Source organism: Diadema antillarum, unplaced genomic scaffold, assembly GCF_040938485.1.
Source record: "Diadema antillarum isolate AM-2024a unplaced genomic scaffold, OU_Dant_1.0 scf00000060, whole genome shotgun sequence".
Lineage (NCBI taxonomy): Eukaryota > Metazoa > Echinodermata > Echinoidea > Diadematoida > Diadematidae > Diadema > Diadema antillarum.
Genome location: NW_027270949.1, coordinates 3,656,186 through 3,680,550, shown reverse-complemented (window position 1 = coordinate 3,680,550; position 24,365 = coordinate 3,656,186). Strand labels below are relative to the sequence as shown.

Below are 24,365 nucleotides of genomic sequence, written 5' to 3'. Positions count from 1 at the left end.
AAAACTAAAGAGAATAATAAGAATTTTTTTGCTTCTTTTGACCATAACCTCAAAAATGTAGCTTTGTAGTGATCAATATATCATTTAAAATGTACACTCTAAAAAGATTCCGAGTCAGAACTGGCAAGTATATTTGAATATACTGAGTTTCAGTTTGTCACAAGGTCACATTATACTGAATGCTTGGCTGAATGTCTCATCTTCTCCTCCTCTTTTCTCAGTTCTCTTTTTTTTTTCTTTCTTCTTCCTAGAAATTTTTCTCATTCTTTTCTTCTTCTTTTTTCCTTCTTTTGTTAGTAGTTTTGGTTAATAGTCAGATTGTATTTGAATGTTAAGGGCCTTCTGTCACCAGATTCAGTTTGTCAAGGTCACATCGCGATAAGTTTGAAACAATGGCTTGAAATACATCCAAAACGCGTCTATTCCGCATGCACCAGTCGCTGTTTATAATAATATCACATATTGATTCCAAAGAGATTCTATAACCTCAGAAGAACCTCTTTGATATATTACCTCTTTGGAGTATAAAAAAATCTACACCCTAGAATATCTTCGCGACGTAGATTTTGGCAAAATTCATGGCATGCTCTGCACACCAAGATCATAGAGCGCCGCGCAGCGGAGCTCCGCGGAGGCACTCTATCACACTGCATGCATTACGTGTGCGTCGTCGGGTCGTCGCCAAGGACTCGCGGTAGAGCGTTTCGTGAAATGAACTTGAAACCAAACTAACAAGATTTGCGGAGCAAAGTGGTCTTTCTCGACTTCATTATACATTTTCTCCAGTTCCTACCAGTCGAATCAGTCAGCCAGTATGGACAAAAAGAGTAAAAAGAAATCGATACGGGTGAAAATCATAAGTATGGGAAATGCTGAAGCAGGAAAGGTACGTTTATTGTGGTCGTCATTTGTGTTGTCCCATATATAGATATTCGTGCTAGGTTTCACTGACGTGTAGCACTATTCACACTAACACTAGAACCGCCCTACTCACTAACAGACTACGTAAACTTTACGTGAAATTGTCTGTAAAATAGTGTAATTTTGCCTGCTGCACCATTATGGAAGCTTAACGTTACAGTGCAAATCTACTCGTACCCATATTTGTTTCTCATATTTTGTACCTTGAATGCAATGTTTCCCCCTTCGTCTACTTAATCCTAGCCTCAGCTGACTCAGGCTTTCTTCTTAAACGCCAACGGTTAGGCCTAACTAAATACTTTTTTTTTTCCAGCTTGCAAACTTATTTTGATTTTCCAAGATGCAATTTTTCACTAGAACAATCTCCCAAAAGAAAATGCAACTTCTGACAATTAAGAAGTATTAACAGCTAAATTGAAGGTGCAGCAATTTACAAAAGGTAAAATGAATTAAAATTTTAGATTAGTGTCCCCACTCATGTCAGTCATGATGCCATGATTGCATGAATAAATTAACCCTTCCAGATCCTGGTGGAAGGAGGTCTTCATTCAGATTCAGGGGATACTGTGTATTTATAGGGTAGGCCTACATGGTAGGCCCTACACATGGACAAGGTACCACTAGCCTAGTGTCTGTAAAGAAGCACACGGCAAAACTGATGAATCTATCAAGACGGACAAACTCAATTTCATTTTAGTAGCCGAAATCCACTGGTACTAGTCTATGCACTATGATGTCATGGACTGTATGTTGATGTGTGTGTATTAAACCATTGAGTGGTTTCTCTGTGCTGTAGAAATGTGTCTTTAAACAATACATGAGAACTCTGAGTTTAATTATAGGTGGCTAATGCTTTGAAGAACAACAGACTCGGCGATGAATGTCGGACTCAGAAATTCATACATTGTTCAATTAGTAAATTTTGCAATGAGTAGTAATCAAGCAATCCAAGCTTGTGTGTATGTGATTGTTAGAAGCATTATCTGTGGAAATACCATAATAATTTGCTAACCCCACATGATATGAATGGTTTGTCTTTTCCTTTGTTTGGTCCCCAGAGCTGTATAATAAAGAGATACTGTGAGAAGAGGTTTGTGAACAAGTACATGGCTACTATCGGGATTGACTATGGTGTAACAAAGTGAGTATGATTTACATTGTACATTACAGTAGTATTTATTTGATTTCACATTTGAAACCCCCTAGAAAGTGTACTTCAGTCAACTCTTGCTAAAACTTGGTACTGTACATGCATAAAATTTTGGCACTCATTGTACAGCTTTGATACATCAAATGTGATGACTCCTTAAAATCTTTTTGTCACTCTTTGTATAGCTTTTGGCTTAAAGCTATGAGTCGCTATGCATGTATATTATTAAAAAAAGTCTCAGAGGATTTACAGTAAACAATTTGCTACAGATCCTATCTTCAATTCTCACAAGACTTCAACTGAAGCTTGATTACAATTTAGTATAGATTCATTCAAATCTACAATGACAGAGTTTCATTCGCTGCAGCACTAAAACTAAATTGCAGTTCAATTTGTTGTCTACACTTTCACTGTGTCCACTATTAGTAATGTACAATGTATATGGTATAGTTGTACAAAGGTGATGCATGTGGTTACATTCAAACTAGCATTTCATAACATATTGTCTCTGTGTTCTATGAAGAATGCATACATTTTAAAATTTATCTTGTAACATACAAGTCTTATTTTCTCTTTATTTTCCTGTGGATACAGAGTAACAGTCAAAGACAGAGAACTGAAGGTGAACATCTTTGATATGGCTGGTCATCCAATATTCTATGAGGTGAGTCTTTTGATGACAGCAGTAAATTGAGAGGACAGTATTAAACCTGTACTTCCGTCAAAGGCAGCCGCCTGAAAAGAGATAATCAGAGCAATGATTTTTAAAAAGAAAAATGTTAAAGAAATGGTATACTGTTGATGGAGATGAAGATTGGGCTTTTAACATTTTGTGATATACCAAAAAAAAACACTTATGAAATTCTACAGAGCATACTCTAAGAGGAACTCAAAATTTATTTAATGAAAATGCATTTTGGAATGGCTGAGACATCCAAAAACAAAGTAAAACCAAGCAATTGTAATAAAAGATGGGTCACATCTTGTATTTTATTTGCTCTGTTTTGGATATATCTCAGGCATTTCAAAACCAATTTTCATCAATAAACTTTGGATTCTTGCTAGAATGTCATGCTGTTTCATATTTCCTTGAGGATTCTCATTATCTCACCCAAAAATGTTAGAAACCTGAAGTTTGGTTTCAACCAAAACTATAAAATCCCTTTAATTTTCTTCTCCTAACTCCTTCCACATACAATGTAGGGACATAATAAACTTCCATGAAAAAAAATCAAGAATACTCTTGTATATGAAATAAGATGCAAATTCAGATGAATTTCTCTACAGATGACACAATATCCAAAGGAAAACAGTATTGTTTAACAATGAAATACATTGTCACTATAAAGTATGTGTGATTAAAAAAATGTCTCAGATGATTTACGGATTGAAAAAAAAAATGAGCAACATTGATACTGTAATACTGAATTCTTATGCCTGAGCGGTGGCAGAATAGTTAGTCAAGGTTTAATTTCCTTGCAGGTTCGGAATGAGTTTTACCGAGACACTCAGGGAGCCGTGTTGGTGTATGATGTTTGTTCTCGGGGAAGCTTTGAAGCTCTGGAATCCTGGCTGTCAGAGATGAAAAGAGAGATTGGAGATGCATCTGAAATGGATCGAGTCGTCTTTTGTGTCTGTGCAAACAAGGTAAACGGCACCCTCATCAATACCATCCAGTGGCCCAGAGCCCATATCACCTTTCTCCTTATTTCTCACTCTATTTTATTCATTTATGTATGTATCATTATTACTATTATCATTTTTAGTTATCTATCAATTTGGTTTTTTTTGGTTTTTTTTTAGGGGAAGGAGAGAAGAGGTTAGGGAGTAATATGCCAAATATTAAAAGGATTTTACATTCATCCAAACAGTCACGACATGAATAACCTCTGCTGAATCAAAGAAAGCAAGAGTCAGAACATTTAATTACATTGTAAGGAACACTTGTGGGTTGTACATCAGAATGAATCAGAAGATTTTATCAAAATTCAATTATTTTTAGTCAGTTATTTATTTATTCATTTTTTGTTAGTTTATCCTCTCTTTTTTTTTTATGAAGCAAGGGAATGGTGCAACTAAGTGGTATTCTGTCATTCCTTATTACATAGAAGCTAGCATAAGGGTGGTATGATTTAGTGAATGAACCCTGAATGTGCATTTACCGACTTGCACTTTCTGACACAAAATTGCCCACCTGTGTCTTCTACTACTGTATTTACCTTCTGTAGTTTGTGGTGGTGTACAGTGTTTTGCATTGAATGGGCTATGAACCTTTCAGTGTACATATGTACATCAGCATGGTAGACCTTCATGTGAATGTGCTCTGATGAATTCTTGAACAGATTTGCAAGTTCTTTCATCACTGGTCCTTCACCATGAATGACAGAATTATCTCTTGTTCCTACCTTCCATGCATCCTGCAGACAGACAGGGCTTCTCAGCGAGTGGTAGATGAGTCAGAAGGTCGACTATGGGCTGACGATAAAGGCTTCAGATACTTTGAGACATCAGCCCTTACTGGAGATGGTATACCAGACATGTTTGCGGTAAGACCAACTTAACTCGTACTGGTTAAAGTCATTGACACACTTATTAAAACAGACAGCTGTTTTTATATGAATCTAGTAAACCAGCCTTTGTGCCATTAAAAGTAATACACTCTATGGAATGAAGGCTTTTACATGTGGCAGAATTCAGTTGATTTATCTATTAACATTTTTCAATAAGTTACAAATTCTGATAGAACCTCAAGAGAATTTCATTGACCCAGAATTTGCAAATGTATCCATTAAATATGACTAAAGCTAGACATTGTAAAATGATAGTCATGTTTGGAACAAACTTACCATATCACACACACACACACAAAATGTATGATGTGTGGTTCTTATTTTTTTTTCCCTGAGAGCAGCTCAATCCCCTTAACCCTAATCCCACCGGCCCCCCTTCAGATCTCGGTTGTGGATCGCGCGATCCTTGCAAAAATTCGCACCAAGGTAGAGGCCAATGTAATCTTCAAGACTATACAGTTAGATTTGTCAAATTTTGATAGATGTATTTTATATTAATTTCTGCTAATTTATTCAAAAATAACTTTTTTTGCCTATAAATCAAAAAATAAGGTTCCAAGAATTCTTATTTTTGGTGAACATATTTTTTTCAAGGGGGGGGGGGGCAGCAATATCCTCAACAATAATATTGAAGCAAAAATTCTGCTTCATAATTATTTGTTATATATTTTATTGTTTATTGAATTTCTTAGTATTTCCATGTTTTTTACTTTTTGTTTTTGTTGTTTTTTTCATCAAAATTTGTCACAGAAACTTTTTAAGGTATAATCAGGCTAAAATAAATCATAATCAGCCATTGAAAGTAAAAATATTTATGCTTATATGAATTAATTGCAAAAACACAATTTACAATGGGCCGAATGCATAAAACAAGCAATTGCTTGTAAGCAATTGCTTCAAGCAAAAGCACAAGCTCGTCTAGCAAAAGGTCTAGCTCAAGCAATTGCTTAAATCTGTATGCATAAACTTTTGCTTATGCTATTACCTTTTGCTTGTCCCGCACAAGCAATTGCTTGCGTTTTCAGCAAAAGGGACTTCACGCCTGTGCGAACACAAGAACAAAGGCGAGTGTGACAGCATGTATTTGAAAGGGCATGTGTGTGAGGAAACATTTCCTGACATAGCAGAAGAGCTATGAAATGCACATACAAACACATACACACACATCTATACACACACACATATTACTGGCTGATTCCCATCACTGCGGCTTATAGTAGCCCGGATCTGCCAGATCGCACGCAGAGAGAGGTCTCCTTGCTCTCCACCGAAGTCAGACACCCTGATTTTCATCACATTTTGCGTGCTAACCACTGGACATTCCCGGTGTTGAAATGAAAAAGTGTCTTACACTACTCAAGGGTAATTTCTTGTAGATTTATACCACTCCTTCACAAGTGTGGTCTTTCTTTGATGAATATGAAAATGATTAAAAAAGGGAACGTTCCGGTTAAGCAAAAGCTCAAGCTCATTTTACAGAGCTTGGAAAATCGTAAGCAATTGCTAGCAAGAACTAGCAAAAGGTACGTTTTATGCATACGTTTTTAAGCAAATGCTTGGTCTCTAAGCAATTGTTTGAGGGCAGCAAGCAATTGCTTGTGCTTGCTAGCAAAAGCTTCTGCTCGCAAGCAATTGCTTGTTTTTATGCATACGGATTCGAGTAAAAGGCTAGCACAAGCAATTGCTAGCGTTTATGCATTCGGCCCATTTGATTTGTACACAAAATCATGTTTTTGAGCAATTTTTGGGTCAACAAATTTTTTTCAAAGGGGCGTGGCTTCAAAACGGTATGCCCGGGAGCGACAAATTTGGTCTCAGAAATTATGCGATACTTGAAAGAAAAAAGTCATAAAATGTCTCGGCGAGAGCATCACGCGTTGCGGAACAATCATGCGAAACATCGAGGGGGAGGGGGGCAAAATGCCCCCCCCCCCCCCTCGGTGGGAATAGGGTTAACATATCTATGCTTAAGATGAAAAAATTTTGCTAAGTTCCTTATGCTGGTCAGTACATATTCTGCCACCACATATCTCACTTAGCTGTATTGTTGTACACCTGTATGTATAGAAATGATGCTTGCAATACACTTTAAAAAAAAAAAAGAGAGAAAACTACACTGTGTAGATAAATAAAGCGTGTCATAGACAACATACCATAGAAAAAGACTTGATACGTGCGTGGCTTATTATGATAGAGTGTCGCCAGTTTGAAATGGTCCAGGTCATGTTCCATGAGTTAATTTTCTGTTATCAATTAATCAACTTCTTGTGCAATTCTAGGCTTTATTCCAGGGACTGGTAACAGCGTTTGAAAACGGCGGCCGAGTAGAGCGAATCGCAACCACCCTAGGCTACACCAAAGAGCAGGTTGAGGCCATCCAGAAACTCAAAAACAGCAAGGATGATTACCAGAAGCTGGGACTACCTCCAAATGCATCAAAGTATGTGAATGTAACATTCTTTTATGACTGTATGGTGCATGCATGGTCTAAAATTGTGTAGCTACTATGGATTTGTTTACTCAATATGAATAGTTTTGCTTAGTTTGTAAACTTGCATTCCGTAACCTATAAATAACAAACAGAAGATATCCTTATTTACCTGAAAATACATCTTTTGGAAAAAAAAAATAATAAAATTGATATTCATTTTTTCCCCTAATAGAGTACATGTATTATTTCCTCTATTGAGATCTCATATTATGAATCATAAAAGTCAAAGTAGTGGACTTCAACAATTCTCAAAGATGCATGATTCTTTATTAATCAAACCTTACAATGTTTCTCCTCTGTTTTTAATGCACGCTTTAAACACAACTTTATCATGTCAACATCCTAATATAGCTTCTTTTGACAAGTTATTTGTGGTATGATTAATCAGCTCTAATTTGTCCAATCAAAGCATAAAAAACAAGAATAGCCGCATTGTCACTGTCGCAGTATTTCGACAAACAGCCATGCAATTCAGAGTATATGTGACCCTGCATCACAAAACAAACAAAAAGTCGCCAGACATGGATTTTTAGTTGAGGACAGATTCTTAAAGAGCAGACTCTTAAGCTTTATCTAAATACATGTACTAGAAAGTGCAAACTGAGAAAAGAGGCTCTGAAGTGCAGGGTCAATTCAAGCGCTTAATCTTTACCGCCGTGCTAGCTGTGCAATGAAAGGGACAAAACACAGAATGTAAACCCCCGGAGCAACAACTATGAAGGGATTATCATATTAAGCTGAAATTGAGCATGTTCTATTAACACATTCTACTCATGATTGATGCCAACTTTCAAAAGGATAGCTCTTTCAGAAAATATGTGACCGTGCATCACAAAACGAACAGAAAGTCGCACCCCTTGATTTTATGTGATGACTCAAAAAAGATGAAATTGGTCAACCAAGTCAATCGTGAGTTTTTCATATTTTCTGAAAGAGCTATCCTTCTTCTACATTATTCCTAAGTTTGGAGTCATGACATGAATGGGAAAGCGTGTTTTCAGTAGTTTTTCTGTAACTCATTTTAGGGGAGATTAGAATGATCAGGTATGTCTTAGAGTCCCCTTTTCATTTATTGAAATCCTTTACACACACTTCACTTTCAAGTCTAATAACTTTTGAATGGATTACTCTGCTGCTTTGAAAGTTAGCATTAATCATGGATAGAACATGCTCAATATCAGCTTAATCTGGTAATCCCTTCCTTGTTGCTCCGCTGGTTTACTTCCTGTGTTTTGTCCCTTTCACTGCACAGCTCGCACGGCTTGGTAAAGATTAAACACATAAGCACACACTCTTCTAGAGTGTGTGCTGGTATTTTTTTAATTTTTAGCTCACCTGAGCCAAAGGCTCAAGTGAGCTATTGCGATCGCCCTTCGTCCGGCGTCCGTCGTGCGTCATGCGTCGTGCGTCGTGCGTCGTGCGTCGTCCGTCGTCCGTCGTCCGTCGTCCGTCGTCCGTCGTCCGTCGTGCGTCGTGCGTAAACTTTTTACATTTTCATCTTCTTCTTGAAAACCCCAAGACCGATTTTCATCAAACTTGGCAGGTAGCATCCCTAGGGGGTTAGGAACTCAATTTGTTAAAATGGGCACCATGCCCCACCCAGGGGGCCCCCAGGGGGCCCCCAGGGGGGCCCAAACCCCCCAAAATTAAGGAATCTGTAAAAATCTTCTTCTCTAGAACCAGAAGTGATAGAGCTAAGTTAATACTATGAGTTAGTACATTGATGACTGTAGTTTCAAGTTTGTTCATGGCAGAATCAGGGGTGCCCCCCTTGGGACCCAGGGGAGGGGGGGTGGGGAAGGGTTCTAATAGGGCCTAAATTGTACATTTTCATCTTCTTCTTGAGAACCCCATGACCCATTTTCACCAAACTTGGCAGGTAGCATCCCAAGGGGGTTAGGAAGTCAATTTGTTAAAATGGGCACCATGCCCCACCCAGGGGGCCCTCAGGGGGCCCAAGCCCCCCAAAATTAAGGATTCTGCAAAAATCTTCTTCTCTAGAACCAGAAGTGATAGTGCTTAGTTAATACTATGAGTTAGTACATTGATGACTGTAGTTTCAAGTTTGTTCATGGCAGAATCAGGGGTGCCCCCCTTGGGACCCAGGGGAGGGGGTGAGGAGGGGTCCTAATGGGGCCTAAATTGTACATTTTTATCGTCTTCTTGAGAACCCCATGACCCATTTTAACCAAACTTGGCAGGTAGCATCCCTAGGGGGTTAGGATCTCAATTTGTTAAAATGGGCACCATGCCCCACCCAGGGGGCCCCCAGGGGTCCCAAACCCCCCAAATGAAGGAATCTTTATAAATCTTCTCTAGAATCAGAAGTTATAGAGCTGAGATAATACTATGAGTGAGTACATTAATGACTGTAGTTTCAAGTTTGTTCATAGGAGATCCAGGGGTGCCCCTCTTGGGTAGGGGGGGAGGGGGGGGGGGGTGGTTGGAAGGGTCCAAATGGGGGCCTGAATTGTACATTTTCATCTTCTTCCTGAAAACCTCATGATGGATTTTTGTCAAACTTGGCAGGTAGCATCCCTAGGGGGTCAGGATCTCAATTTATCAAAATGGGCACCATGCCCCACCCAGAGGGCCCCAGGGGGCCCCAATCCCCCCAAATTAAGGAATCTTAAAAAAAATTGGGCCTTTATTGTACATTTTCATCTTCTACTTGAGAATGCCTGGTCAAATTTTGGTAGAGCTGTGAATAATTTAGGTTAGTGACTGCGTGAAAGGTGAACTTGCGATACTCAGGTGAGCGCTAGACCCGCGGGTCTCTTGTTTTTTTTTATGTGCCATGGTGGAAACCCCCTGTGTGCCACATTATTCTGAGACACCAAAGTAGTCATGCGTTGAGAAAACATTCTGTTTTCAAATCTATATAACTTGTATAGATTTATGTCAAATTGTAGATGAAGTGAGCAAAGTTGTAGAGAAAATGCCATGCTTTGCATTGATGTAAATTCTATGACAAATCTATGATTACTTTTCTTTCAAATGTCCATTAGCTACATTACTGTAAATGTTGACTTTTGCACACAAATCAGTGACGGATACTTGGAATTTGCACGCAAATCCAGCATGAAACACAGCTTGTTAGTCAATCACCACATTAAATGCAAGCTATAGACAAGAGGAATGGAATCGCGAGAAACGCTTTCACTGTACTATGGCATTTGGCGATATATCGACCGGTTTGGGCGGGTCTGTGCTTTTGAGCGAAATATGCGAAGTTGGCACGCCGTTGACTGAGTCGGACGTGCGAACATGGCACATAAACAGTTAAGATAGGTTAAGAGAGTCCATTTGAATCGAGCTATACATCATTATAAAGCATAGGGTCTGCTCTTTAAGAATCTGCCCTTATCTAAAAATCCATGTCTGGCGACTTTTTGTTGGTTTTGTGATGCAGGGTAAATTATGCCTTTAAAGTGTCTCATGCAAACTCCCTTTCTTTATCATTATTCTTCAGGGATGACATCAACAAAGCATACAGGAAGATGGCAGTCCTCCTCCATCCAGACAAAAATGTCGCCCCCGGCAGCGAGGAGGCCTTCAAGATTCTTGTCAGTGCTCGGACGGCTCTTCTCAAAAATAGGTAGCTGGCAAAGGGTGCTTAAGTAGTCTTCCCAAACCAGTCCGATGAACATTGCTGCACAGTGACATGCACAGGAAATACATCTTCTTTCCTCACCAGAACTGTCTGCTTGTGTTGAAGGAACCTGGTTTGAGACTACAGCAGACTACACAGCTATGAGTGGATGCACGTTGTTTGTAGTTTTGATGTCATCGTACACAGGGTTTTTATGTGCACCTTGCTTGTGAGATTGGACTTGATGGAGCATGTTTGGCTGTTTTATGATTTTTATCAACTCTAATGCAATTCTGATGCACTCTATAGCTGGTGAAGATGATTATGATGAAGGAATTACCTTTAACATGTTACTACAACCTAACCACTTCGGTATAAACTAAATATGTCATATAGAAGTGGTTTGTATCATGCTGTTATTGATTTATTTAATTGGGCCAGCAGGAAAAAAAAAAGTCGTCTTCAAGTAAAAAAGGTATGCTCTGAATTCGAATATAAATACTTCACAGCGCAGTGGAGCCATCTGTATCTGTCTTTATTATTTTGATGTTTTTGTGCATCTCCATGATATTTACTTCAAATGGTACCATATTTCACTATTTCATTGTTTTGCTATACAATGTATTTATGTTGGAAATAATGCAGCTGTATGTATGTTAGTACTGACTAATAACTTTTCTTATATACCCAAAGACAATTTGATGACCAGAGGCTCCGTTAAAAAAAAGTTTTAGCATATTTATCATAGCAACTATGTAGTACTGTAGCTTCCTTTGGTCTTATTTATAAAAGCTGACTAATTATTTCAATGTAATGAGTTTGCTGAAACTATTTTCACTGAAGTACAAGTCATTCTCTGTTCAGTTAACTTTCCTGAATAGGTGATAAATCAGACAAAAGGAACAGTTTCCCAAAACTGATAAAGAATTTACAAAAATTGATAAATTGAGAAAGATTCACATGTTTTCCCTGAATATTGATGTTGGTTGCAACCATATTATGCAGATTAGCTGTTAAAGTGATGGCGTCATAAACTCAGTGAGCACATTATATTGGTAAAAGACTTAATTTTTGGTTGTTAATTCCACTACAACCCTTTCTCCGTAAAATTCATTATTTTACAGCACAGCAAACGGATTCAAATGATGTGGTTTTTCATTTTGATTTCATGACAAAGGTCAATTTTATAAGATTTAATAGTATGTAGGTCAACAGGAAATTCTGTTAGCCCATAACGTCAATGCCTCATCCAGTATGCACATGTGGTTTCTACTCATATCTCTGTTCTGCCTAAACATGAGAAACTGTAAATTCCATGATTTTCATATATTTTGTCCAGTTTTGGTGAAACATATGTTATTTTGGTGGTTTTTATTGTACCTTATCTGTCAAAGTCAACTTAAGAACGTTGTAGAATTTTACTCTAAATTGGCAACAAAAACAATATGTTGACTTTGCTGTTAGTGGCTGTAGACGTCATGTAATGGGTACTGTATAGACTGCAGTGTGCATTTCTAAAAAGCCAACATCAGTTTGACTCAATATGCGATTCTAGTTCTGTTCAATACCATGAAATGGTGCAAAACTGCTGTGATCATGCAGTATGTTTTTCATTCAGTAGTATACATTTAACTTGAAATTTCTTTTGCCACACTGAACGAAATTTCTTTGAATTATTTTCATTTCACTTTTAAGAAAGAGCCAGAGTGGTTCGTCCTCATGCTAGGAAGAAAGGATATTGTTCATTGTTCCACAGCATATTTGCTGGCTAGCTTATTATGTGAAAATGCCAGAGGTTTATTCATATTGTCACCTTGGCAAGATTGTCAATGAATCATTAGTCACTAACATTGCCTTGTGTGACTGCATGCATCCCAAGTTTCCGTCCTAAGTGAATTCATTCAGCTGAGAGTGAAAAGTCTAAAGTTGTTCATGCGTCCTGTTATTAGTGTGTGCTTTTATACATAAACATTGATATTCCTATACCGTTACATTTGTATTTATGAGCAGGTTGTATGTCTTGAGAAATTTGCAGATGCATGTATGGTGTATTTTCCAACTAGACAGAGGAGTAAATGATGGTATTTCTAACCACTGTTGACCAGTTTTTGCATACTAAGTCTTTCTATCATTCCATGGTTGATTTGAAGATCTACCTTATGTGTAATTCACAAAAGATTGCAATTGACAAAAGATTTATAAATTTTATAGCAATTTTCAGTAGGACCCATTGTTGTATGTTAAACTTAAGAACCATGGGACTAAAATGGCATGGACTTGCCCTCAGCGTGTGGTGGTGAATATAAAAAGCTTATATTCTCTGAAGCATGCAATGCTTGGTTGCCTTGATTTTTCTCAATGAAGGTCTTAATACCACCGTCCTTTGATCAGACCATGTTTTTTTTTTTTTGTATCTTTACAGTCACACCACCGCACATTAGTTTGTTTAAGGTATTCTAAACTTTTTTAATTCTATGACAATTTGTGTTACAAAGCCACATTCTTGTATCATGCACAATGAAAACTGAGTGTGCGCTCTGTGATCTTATGCAACAAAGTTCATTGTGCCTGGATAAAACAAAATGATATATTTTCTTTCGTCTAGATTAAACAGACCCTTTTGGGTTTTTTAAATGTTATTTGTTACTTTGATGATCCCAAAGTGACACAATTTTCAACATGTCCCTGTCCATTGGACCTGTCTTTACTAATTCCAATATAATTTAAATTTTCAATCTGATTTGATGTTGAATGAATTACTCTTGTAGTATGAAAAAAGATGTGATAATGTTAATTATGAATACATGTATTATTGTGGAAGTAAAAGTGAATGACACCAAGCTCATTACCAAATTACTAATATATATAATATTGTAATATCTATATTGATAATAACAATATGAATGTGATATGATAAGTAAATCTGCTTCTACTGTTATTAACAATATCAATGAGCATCTCTATCCGGTTGAAGTATGCAATGTATTCACTTAATCTCGCTCATCGTGGTGCTTTAGATTACACATATTTAAAGGACAAGTTCACCTTCATAGGCATGTGGGTTTAGTGAATGCAGCAATATTAGTAGAACACATCAGTGAGAGTTTGAGGAAAATCGGACAATCCGTTCAAAAGTTATGAATTTGTGAAGTTTCTGCTGAGTGACCACGGGATGAGAAGACTACTATGGCTTGTGATGTCACATGAGTACAACGATATAAAGAAAGAAAAAAGGAAATGCAACATACATGTATTTCCATTTTTCTTGGATAACGAAAAAACATTCGACTTCTCTCTTTCAGAAGGCAAGGGGAATAATATTACCCTCAACATACGCCAGTAACAAGTTGAAGAAATGTGAACTTTATTCAAAAAATAAAGTTTTGTGAAATTCTCTTTTTATTTTCCTTATATCGTTGTACGCATGTGACATCATACACTGTAGTAGTCTTCTCATCCAGCAGTAACTGCGCAGATACTTCAAAAAGTCATAACTTTTGAACGAATTGTCCCATTTTCCTCAAACTTTCACTAATGTGTTCTACTAATATTGCTGCATTTTCTCAATCCTTATGTATATGAAAGTGGACTTTACTTTGTACAGGGAAATTTGCTTGTCTTTTTTGGCAGATTTCAGACAGTTTTTACCTTATCTTGTTGCGCGATGCAATGGATTTTATGAATTTAATGTTCATATCAGGCTCTAAAGGAAGTTTGTCATCATTTATATACAGTTTGTGTGAAAGTGTTCTACAGACCGACCCACAGCAAAGTGTACACTCAATTGTTATCACACCATCGGAGTAAATATGGATAATATGTGACGGTGCACCTCAAAACGAACATTAAGTCGCACACACTGATTTTGAATGAGGACTGAAAATAAGTGAAATGGGTCAACCTAGCCGAACTTGACTTTTTCATATTTTCTGAAAGAACGAGTCTTCTTTTACATTATGCTAAAATTTGGTATCATAAAACGGGCAGGAAAGTGTGTTTTTTAGCAGTTTATCTCGAACATTTTTGGTAGAATAGTGTGATTAGGTGTGTCTTCAGAATCCCTTTTTTATTTCTGAAAAACCTTGTTCACACTCTTCACTTTCAACTCTAATAACTTTTGAAAGGATAGTGCTACTGCTTTGAAAGTTGGCATTAATTATGGACAGAATGTGTTAATGAGGCATGCTTAATTTCACTTTAATTTGATAATCCCTTCATTGTTGTTACTCTGGTGGTTTACTTCCTGTTTTTTTGTTCCATTCATCGCACAGCCAGCACAGTTTAGTAAAGATTAAGCGCTTGAATAGACACTGTACTTCAGAGCCTCTTTTCTCAGTTCACACTTTTCCTGAGTTTGTGCTTTCTTTCCCATGTTTAGATAGGTTAGGAGAGTCCATTTGATTTGAGTTATACATCATTTTAAAGCTGAAAGTCTGCTCTTTCAGAATATGGTCTTAACTAAAAATTCATGTCTGGCGACTTTTTGTTTGTTTTGAGGTGCAGGGTCACATATTGTCTTTGAAGTGATCAAGGGAAACAGAAATATATGTTAAAAAAAGAGAAATACATGTAGTAATATAAGTTTACCTCTATTTCATCATTTTCACTCTTTGAGGGCATTTGCTATATTGTGGGCAATCTAAGGAAAATCTACCACAGTATTATTATCTGTATCTGATAATTTCATGCTTCCGTATTCCTGGGTTTCGTTGCCATATTGGGTTTTACTATCAGACACCAGTCCTACCGCTTCTCTCAACTTGAACTGCGTTCTGTAATGATCAAAGTACGTAATGGAAGCTGTCAATTTTATATATTTATTTTGGCTTCTTATTTGTGTCTGTATGTTTGTGTGTGTACCTCTGTGTGTATGTGTGTGTGTGTGTGTGTGTGTGTGTGTGTGTGTGTGTGTTTGTGTGTGTGTGATGAAATGTTAGACTGTCATCGGTTTACTCAATATTTGAATGTTATGTGTTTGGAATATACAGAGTGTAATTAGACCTATCAGGTCGGACTTTGAATCCGTTTTGGTTTTTATACTGCAACAAGATTTTACTTTTTTTTTTCTACACGTACAGTGTATCACTTCTTTTGTTTTCATGCTACAGAAATTGTAGCATGCCCCTAAATTGTGAAGTGTTGTACTTCTTGAAACAAAGTTTTGTATTCATCAGTTCATCTTAATTTATTTTATAAGTTCGTATTTCTTTTCACCCTCGTGTTTGCACACTCTTGGGAGTGACTACGGGAACAAATTGTGTATTTTTCCAACAACGTGAAAGACTTGTTACTTCAAACATTTTAATGGTGTTTGTCCCATTTGTCGTCTTGTGATGTTGGTTCGTTTCTTGTTCCTTCCAATAGTACCTTCCGGGCGTGATTCTGATTTCAGTGACACACTTCGACGGCTTTCTTTTAATACACTGTACTTTTGTTCATGTATACGCATAATTATGTAGATTATCTGTGTTCTAGAGGATAAAATATGAAAACTTTATTTTCGCTTACACTGTAAGTCATGCTTCGAATAACGGAGCTAGGAAGATGGGAAAACATTATCTCAACGTTTAACGCTTGAGACATGATACAAGTGTAGCAACTTTTTTGTCGTTGTTTTGAACCATTCGATAAATAGGTGGAAAGATTTCGTAACCTGAGTCAAGATAGACGTACGGCATCCGTTCTGCCGTATGATAACGACAATATCCCCCTAAAAATCAAGTGAGTAAACGAGCAAAGGAAACAATTACGAAGCAAAAAGCGATATCACAGAAACTGAAGTGGAGGTATGAAATGGATGAATAATTGAGCGATTCACGTTACCAAGCATTTACATGATTAGAACTTACTCTTTTGACTTTTGTGTGTGTGTGTGTGTGTGTGTGTGTGTGTGGAGGAGTAATGGAGAGGGCGTAGTTTCTGTTTCTGCTGTGTGTGTGTGTAGGTAAGCACTATCTGGGCACCCGTCCCGCTTCATCATCAATATTCATCCTTTACATGTATCCGTAATACCGTGGAAATACATAATTTTTTCATTTCCCGGCAGCGTTTTTACATTTCTCGGCAAAAATGAACATTTCTCCATCTCCCAGCGAAACGTTTTAACATTCCCCGTTGATGCAATTTTTCGAGATTTTTACATTTCCCGGCCGCGTGTTTTTTTTAGACGGCACAGATTGGGGAAACTAAAAATCTATCGGGGACCCTATCCCTAAACCTAACCCTAATCCTAATCCTAACCCTAACCATCAAACCCTAACCCTAACCCTAACCCTAACCCCAACCCTAACCCTAACCATAACCAAAAACCCTTAACCCAACGTTTTTCCCATAGGTTTAACACGCGCCATGCCCCAATCTGTGCCGTCTTAAAAAAAAAAAAACGCTTCCCGGCCATACGTTTTGCTCGTATCCAGCGTTCTGCCATTTACTAGTATACAAATGATGCACAGGATAGAGTGCGTTAGTGTAGGCGTAGTGCACTCGAGGGTATTTACAATTGTGAAACATGCACGAGGCGAAGCCGAGTGCATGTTGCACTACATTGTAAATACCCGAGAGTGAGCTACGCCTACACTAACGCCACGAAATAATCCTGTGCATCATTTGTTTTATAAAATGGGTCGAAAATTCGAAAACTAACATCATTTTTCAGCGTTTTTCACGTACCTTTGTGGGTCAAGACGTCCGAAGATGTTCGTCCCAAACTTTTACGCACGTCGCACTCGCGGAAGTCCCGCACATACAGTATAAGTATAATGGGGGGTTGGGTTTCCGGACACCCGCATGAAAACTTACTTATTTTACATAGAATATGCACCCTTTACCTTAAAGACTTGATATAGACTCCTCATATAGGCCTACTAGACAACATACTCTGAAAACGGCGTGAGAATTAACCTGCTAAATCGTTGGACGACTGCCTGATGAATATTCATGATGAAGCGGGACGGGTGCCCAAATAGTGCTTACCGTGTGTGTAGGCGCCTACGTGTGTGTACGTGTACGACGGTCGTGTGTGTGTACGTGCGTGCTTGCTGCGCATGTGATGCTCATTGTATGCATGCGCGCGCCGTATATATATCTAGCTAGTATGCAAACTTTGATCGATGATGATAGATATGGCGGAGCGAGACACCTCCGAGGAAATTGGTGTTGGAAAATTAGCTCACCCATGGGAACTGTTGAAGTATGCACGATATCTCTCCAGGGATGGCGATGCGAAAAGCTATGTCACAACAACCCCACGAAAAGAACAACAATGGAAGGTATGGCAAAATCATGTTATCTAATATTCTATAATCATAAGATTCGTAGGTTATCTCGACTGCAGCTTGCCGGCCACCATCTGCGCAGCTACAGCTCATCTGTGCTGCCAGCCAGCCGGCTGTGTAGCGTGAACTAACACGCGCACGTAGGCCTACGTAGGTCCGGTATTCTTGCGGTCGGCTACACGTCACTTCCGGTCGACTGGAGTGAAAACAAACAGCTTGCATAAGCGCTAAGCCTGCATATTAAATGCGCATACTGCATGCTGTGCATGTGCGACGCGTATAATTTATGTGCAACTCTACGCAGCTCAGACATGGGGACTGTTTTTCATTATTCATTTTGTCATTTGTGCCATCATTCATGAGATACATGCATCATGTCTTGCCAGCAATATTCTAAAAATCTGGATCCTGTCGATCGATCGGTCCCGGTATTTTGCCAAGTTTAAAGGCGGCCGGACTGGACCTGTGCCCGAAATCGCGGCAGGACTCTGGATCAACGACCCGACAAAATGGCCAGATGTGCAGTAGAACCTCTTTGAGTAGGCCCTACCCCGATATCTACGCTTACTTAGTACCTCATAGAAACTTCAGGTAGGTCTAACGTTAGTACTGTAGTACTTAGGGTAGGGCCTAATTTAGAGTAGGCCTAGGGCCTAATCCTGCCGCCCGCACAGCTACAGTACCAGCTTGCGCTAGCGCTATGCTCGCGGGGCGCCCCGGCAGAAAACACGTACAGCGTTCACTCCAGGCCAAAGAGATTATACCTATAGAGTAAGTAGTCGCCATACGCGTGCGTACAAATAGTGCGTCCAAAATTGAAGAGGGAGCGCACACTCAGCTCCTGGCACTGGATCTAAGTCTACGTTCAAGTCATATCTTCTCATATCATATCTGGAATGATATGTTATTCTTCATTACACTTTTCATTTTCAGAATCACAATGTGGTTAATTGTTTGAATATTAGTTTCTACGATGGTATCATATCATTTGAACCATTTGGTAGAGTCCAGACCTTTTTGTTGTTCGCAAAATAAAGAGTGGGAACTTGGGTGTAGACTAGACAGTACTTGAGCATTATGACGTTTGTTTCGCGTACATTCCCACTCGAGCCATAAAATCAAACAACCTCAGCACCATTATGACGCTTAAACATGACCATTGTGACGTCACAATAAAATAACGCAAGGTCACTGCGCCGAATATTCAAGTCGAGCGCATTAAACAGTGCGCTGCCAGGATCCGTGCAATGGCGGCTCCCACAACGGGAAATGGCAGCTACCTCGCGCGGCTGCCTCCCCACTGGACTACGCCCTCTTGTGTTATAATAGGGAGCTTTAGATTTTGACGCGCGGACGTTTGAGCCGACGCTTGCGCTGGACGTTCTCCTCTCCCTGCGTCGTGTGGAAAAGTAGCTTTAGATTACGCTGGGACGCAACGTATAAAAAATAAAATCGCGCCCCCATATGATCAGTGCATGAAGTAGCTCTCTACGTCGCAAACTGTGCGGACGTGAAAATAGCCCAGTACGCGTAGTAAACAACTCAGGCGACGCAAGCTAAAAATAGATTGACTTTACGCGCGCTACTGCGCAAGCTCAGAACATGTTTTTTTCCTTTGAACGTCCGCGCGTCTAAAATCTAAAGCTCCCTAATCTCTTTGCTCCAGGCTCACGCGAGTGGTTTGTTTTCACTCCAACGCTATCCATGACCCCGTGACACGCAAAATACCCGGATGTCCGACCATGTATGGGCGGGACGAGCCCTGGCCCTAGCGCTAGGGCATGCAATAGGGGGCTACGCCTACTGCAATGTGGATGCTAACAAAGACCTCAGTAGCTGGAGGTGTGAATTGAGTGTTTCGTGCCAAATTAATCAGACCTAGATCTATATGTGGCTTTTACAGTCACACCCCGTGCCAACTGTAAAATTAGTTAGATCTAAATCACATCAATTGAGCTGCACGGTGGCATGATTAGTCCCATGAACTCTCCCGACGCAGTCCCATATGCACACAAACTCCTAATTCCTATCTAAGCCTAGTGTTAGCGTCAGCATGCAGACGAGAGAGTCGCGAGCAGTGCCACTGCTATGCTGCCTACGTCTAACGTGATTCTATCACTAGCTCAAGTTGCTGACACAGTGAAACAAATAATACCAGAGACTCCAACTCTCCCGTTTTCGACGGGAGATCTCCCGCCGAAAACCCATTTTTGCAAAATCTCCCGTTCTCCCGTTTGAGATTTAATTTCTCCCGCCCTGGCTCTGTGTCTCCCGTTGGAAAGGATTTCTTACTTATTGCTCTTGTATGTTGAAGAAATAAGCCTTAGATAGCACCAGAGAGCATCTACAACCCTAGGAAGTTCGCGCTTCGCACACATCAATTTTGGAGTCTCCCGTTTGCTAGGGGTTTCAGGCGGGAGAATCTCCAGATCAGAAGGTGCTTTGGGTTGGAGTCTCTGTAATACAGATCTGTGTTTTGTTTACACCGCTAGACCAAGCAAGGGCTGGGTACCTACATTTTCTTGTATAATGTTGATTTTGTGGTAACAATCCGCACCAGTAGGCCTAGTGTACTTCATCTCTTGTTGTAGTAAAATAGCGGTACACCCTAGTTCTTTGTTAACCGTTTAATAGTAGTGCTTTATATAGTGCGAGTAGGTTTTAGATTTTCCAGTCTGATGTACAAGTGTGTTACTGAGTGTGACGATGCTTCGCGAAATGTGTAATACTGTATTGTATTTGTTGTTCTCGAATTAGAGTCTCTCTTCATGTTGATATTGTTGGAATGATCTCAGGTAGAACTAAAATCAGGTCAAGTGCAGTGGCTGATAGCATGGATCGAACAGATACAAGCGATGCCGATACGCCCGTTTGTTATCAAACCTAACCTCTAGCTGTCTAGTTCGAAACCTGTATTTTACTAGTGTCCTTGATACGAATGTTATATTTTCTAAATACCGGAAAACTCAATAACTTTCATTTACAATTTACAATTTTACTGTCTCCATTAATGACTCTTTATAGACTCTTGACTAGATTTTATGTAGAGAGAACAAAAACCCGCAAAGAAATGAACCTAACGAAATTTCAAATATTGTACTTTTGAAGTACATTTCCTCTTCAGAGCCTGGTGGGCTAAAATTGACTGTCACAAAGGGACACCTGCTGCTGACAAATGGCGAAGTCATCTTGGTGAGTGGCAGCCTGAGTGTGTTCAGTGTTATTTACAAAGCACAGGATCATCCAATAGCTTCTACCCATCTTTTTTCCCCTCGCTGCAAATTACAAAGCAATGGGCTGACGGGAATGTTTGGTAGTTGGGACCCGTTTTCATTATCGTTATGATTCATTTATTTTTGTAGTTTGAAACTGGACCCATCTCTTAACATCTGTTCGAACATTTCAAACCGTCTATTTCTCCTTCGTTTTTAGTTCCACTGGTGTGTAACGAATTCTTCCTGTTTAAGGGGAAATGCAAAGACGGGATTGTTGTCTTTCTCTGATGTTGACACAAAGTGTGGTTTTTCTCACGTCGAGGCCTAACCCGAAAACCCTATCAAGCTGGAATGAATTTGACTCTTCAAGTTTATGCGTAGAAACAATACCGCCTCAAAATCTGTACGCCATGAAAGTGCCAAAATCTGTGTACATGTACGTAGTTGGCCTGAAAAGAAGAAGTAAAAAAGAATATTTTATGTCGTAAAATAACTTGGACATTTTCGATAAATTCACCCTACGTGACTTGATGCATAGTCCCTACATGTCTTTGGAAATTGTCCTTCATATAATATCTTTACGAAGTTCAACCACAAAGTGTGGCTATCACGTCGAGGCCTAGAGCCTATAAACTTTGCCGGAATGAATTTGACTCTTCAAGTTTATGCGTAGAAACAATAACGCCTCAAAATCAGTACACCATGAAAGTGCCAAAATCTGTGTAGGCCTACGTAGATGGCCTGAAAAAAAAAAAAAAAAAATTATATTTCATGTCGTAAAATATTGGACTTGGACATTTCCGATAAATTCATCCTTCGTGACTTGATGCATACATGTCTGGAAATTCTCCATGATATCTTTGCGAAGTTCAAATGAAACACACAGCGCCACGGCATGATACAAAGAATAACAAACAAACAAACAAGCAAGTAAACAAACAAACAAAAAGCCTAATAACATTTTTAGAGACGAGCATGGTACATCAGAACTACGCAACATAGCTAAGATATATTTGTGACCACACTATATCTGACTGCGAAGGTAATTATCAATTCTATTTCAGGAGAACTACTTTTTGCCAGATATGAGGGGCACCATGCGGGGATTCGTACGAGGTGACAGCTTGCTGTTTGTCATCAAAATCAAGGTAGAAATGCCACTGTTTTTGCTTTGATATTGTCTCTTTCTCTCCATCTCTTATTTCCTGTTGCGTAAAAAAAAAAGAAAAAAAAAAGAAAAAAAGTGTTCTCCGTTGTCTCCTCTGGTCTTTTGCCTTCCTAGCTAGTCAGTTAAACCCAACTTTTGATACAAATATCACATAGACCTTTGTCTTTTGGCTTCTTTTGGTTCACTTTTGTGCCATTCTCTAACATGTCTATATCATCAAATATTATCTAATTCTAATATAAGTAATAATTTTGATTTCTATTTAGGGGATTTGATTTCCAAAACTATTCCCATGAACCTTTCTGCAAACACATGAAAAGGGACTGCAAAAACAAACTCTAAATATCATCCGCGCCGGAACCAAATGCTATTTGTGCGAGCCCAGGAAAACGATATTGTGTAATCATGGTAATAACAAACCAATTAGTCGTTATCTTTCCATGACGTCAGGTATTAGTATATGCATGTGTCACTACACTATTTTCACAAAATGACAGATATACCGATTGACATCTAAGTTATTATGACGGTGAAAATAGTGAACATTACGATATCATTTTGGAAAATCTGTTTATTTTCGTTACTTTGTCATCTCCTATATCTTCGTTGTTTATTGCATAACGATTATAAATGTTAATTTTACATTACTGTATTTGTATCAGTCTGATGGGTTCGGTGATTTCATTTTCATTGTTATGCCTATAATGAACTCAGAATGAAGCCAGAAAGTTCCGAGTTCGCTTTGCGAAAGGTCAGAGGTCAAGTGGAGAGGCCATGTGTGACGACTGTGTTTCCTGTCTGTCATTCTTCTTTCCTGTTAAACTGTTTGAACCAGCGAGAAATCTCGAGCCAGTAAGATTTCAATCTCCCCTGCTCATTCTGTTCCCTCTTCATCAGCTAGAGGTGGTTTTTTTATTCGTAATTTACGGATACATATCACTTTACGATCGAACAGAATTTTAGATTCAATTAAGTATGACTGTCATAGTTCCAGAACAATACATTTTGAGAAGATTATGAATTTCTCACTGAATCAGACTTTTTTTTTTCAGTCAAGCATGTTACATGTTTGTGAGCGCATACTTTAGTTTGAATGATCTAAGGTACATAATTAGAACCATACCAGATATCACGACCGCATGAAGACTGACAACAATCGCGGCAACGGGTGTGAAACTTTGTATGATTTTCATTATTAGAATTATATACCTGCGTATGTATACATACCTATTATCTTGATGTGTGCTTACAATGTATATTAATGTTGTTAAAGTCTTTTCATGGATATAATACATGTTTTGGTTAACCGTATTAACGCTTCTCATTCATCATGGTCTATCATGTCATATTAAAACTGAATCTGTTGTTCAATTCCATACAGTCCTCGGCAAAAGAAGAAGCAGAGACTACGATAAGAGGCAAAGTTTCGATCTCTGACATGTCAAAGGTTAGTCTACATCATGCTATTGTATACTACACAAGATAACCTTGTATAACTTGAAAATAATTATACAGCACACATGAAGGGTAATTCTGACCCGTTTCAAAATCTTAATCAATAAGTGCAATATATTACAGTTGAGTGGCGAGCCTTTGTACGCAGTCCGTATCTAGCCATATATCATCGGCATAAAATCACATACATGTATCGACATTTTAAATACATGGAGACGAAGTTTTATCGGGCAGTGATAGCCGCATAATAATATCCATAAACTTTCGGACATACACTAAACCACTGAAAACTATCATGTTTCCACATTTTTATTCCATCATAATGTTAGCACTCTATTACAATATTTTGCTTTAGAGCGTGTCAGACCCAGAGGGCGTAGCGCTCCCCATCCCTTACCTGGAGTCCTCGGTCACAGCGGACTCAGGCGATCTCAACAAACTTCTGAGATTTCTCCTGACTGACGCCACTTTTCCCGCCTTCGTAGGAGCCGTGGAGAGAGAACTGAAAGCTATCGAGTCGGACGAGTAA

The 24,365-nt window shown here is 38.8% G+C and overlaps 2 protein-coding genes across 2 annotated transcripts; both read left to right on the top strand.

The window, feature by feature from the left end:
• The first annotated feature begins 711 nt into the window (after nt 1-711).
• On the top strand, nt 712-10,734 carry LOC139716090 (dnaJ homolog subfamily C member 27-like). Its single transcript, XM_071627647.1, has 7 exons — nt 712-886; nt 1,980-2,062; nt 2,666-2,735; nt 3,554-3,718; nt 4,495-4,617; nt 6,921-7,081; nt 10,605-10,734. The coding sequence occupies exons 1-7, from the start codon at nt 815-817 to the stop codon at nt 10,732-10,734; spliced, it is 804 nt and encodes a 267-aa protein (XP_071483748.1). The 5' UTR covers nt 712-814.
• A 7,111-nt stretch (nt 10,735-17,845) lies between these two features.
• On the top strand, nt 17,846-24,365 carry LOC139716047 (meiotic recombination protein REC114-like). The gene is made up of 5 exons (XM_071627600.1): nt 17,846-17,992; nt 21,107-21,190; nt 22,278-22,361; nt 23,096-23,233; nt 24,192-24,365. Exons 1-5 carry the CDS (start codon nt 17,846-17,848, stop codon nt 24,363-24,365), a joined length of 627 nt encoding a protein of 208 aa, XP_071483701.1.

Bases quoted from the DNA above. Each gene is read 5' to 3' on its own strand.
- LOC139716090 (XM_071627647.1), top strand. From the start codon at position 815: ATGGACAAAAAGAGTAAAAAGAAATCGATACGGGTGAAAATCATAAGT. The intron at 887-1,979 runs GTACGTTTATTG...TTTGGTCCCCAG, and splicing joins GAAATGCTGAAGCAGGAAAG to AGCTGTATAATAAAGAGATA. The intron at 7,082-10,604 runs GTATGTGAATGT...ATTATTCTTCAG, and splicing joins CTACCTCCAAATGCATCAAA to GGATGACATCAACAAAGCAT.
- LOC139716047 (XM_071627600.1), top strand. From the start codon at position 17,846: ATGGCGGAGCGAGACACCTCCGAGGAAATTGGTGTTGGAAAATTAGCT. The intron at 17,993-21,106 runs GTATGGCAAAAT...GTACTTTTGAAG, and splicing joins GAAAAGAACAACAATGGAAG to TACATTTCCTCTTCAGAGCC. The intron at 21,191-22,277 runs GTGAGTGGCAGC...ATTCTATTTCAG, and splicing joins CAAATGGCGAAGTCATCTTG to GAGAACTACTTTTTGCCAGA.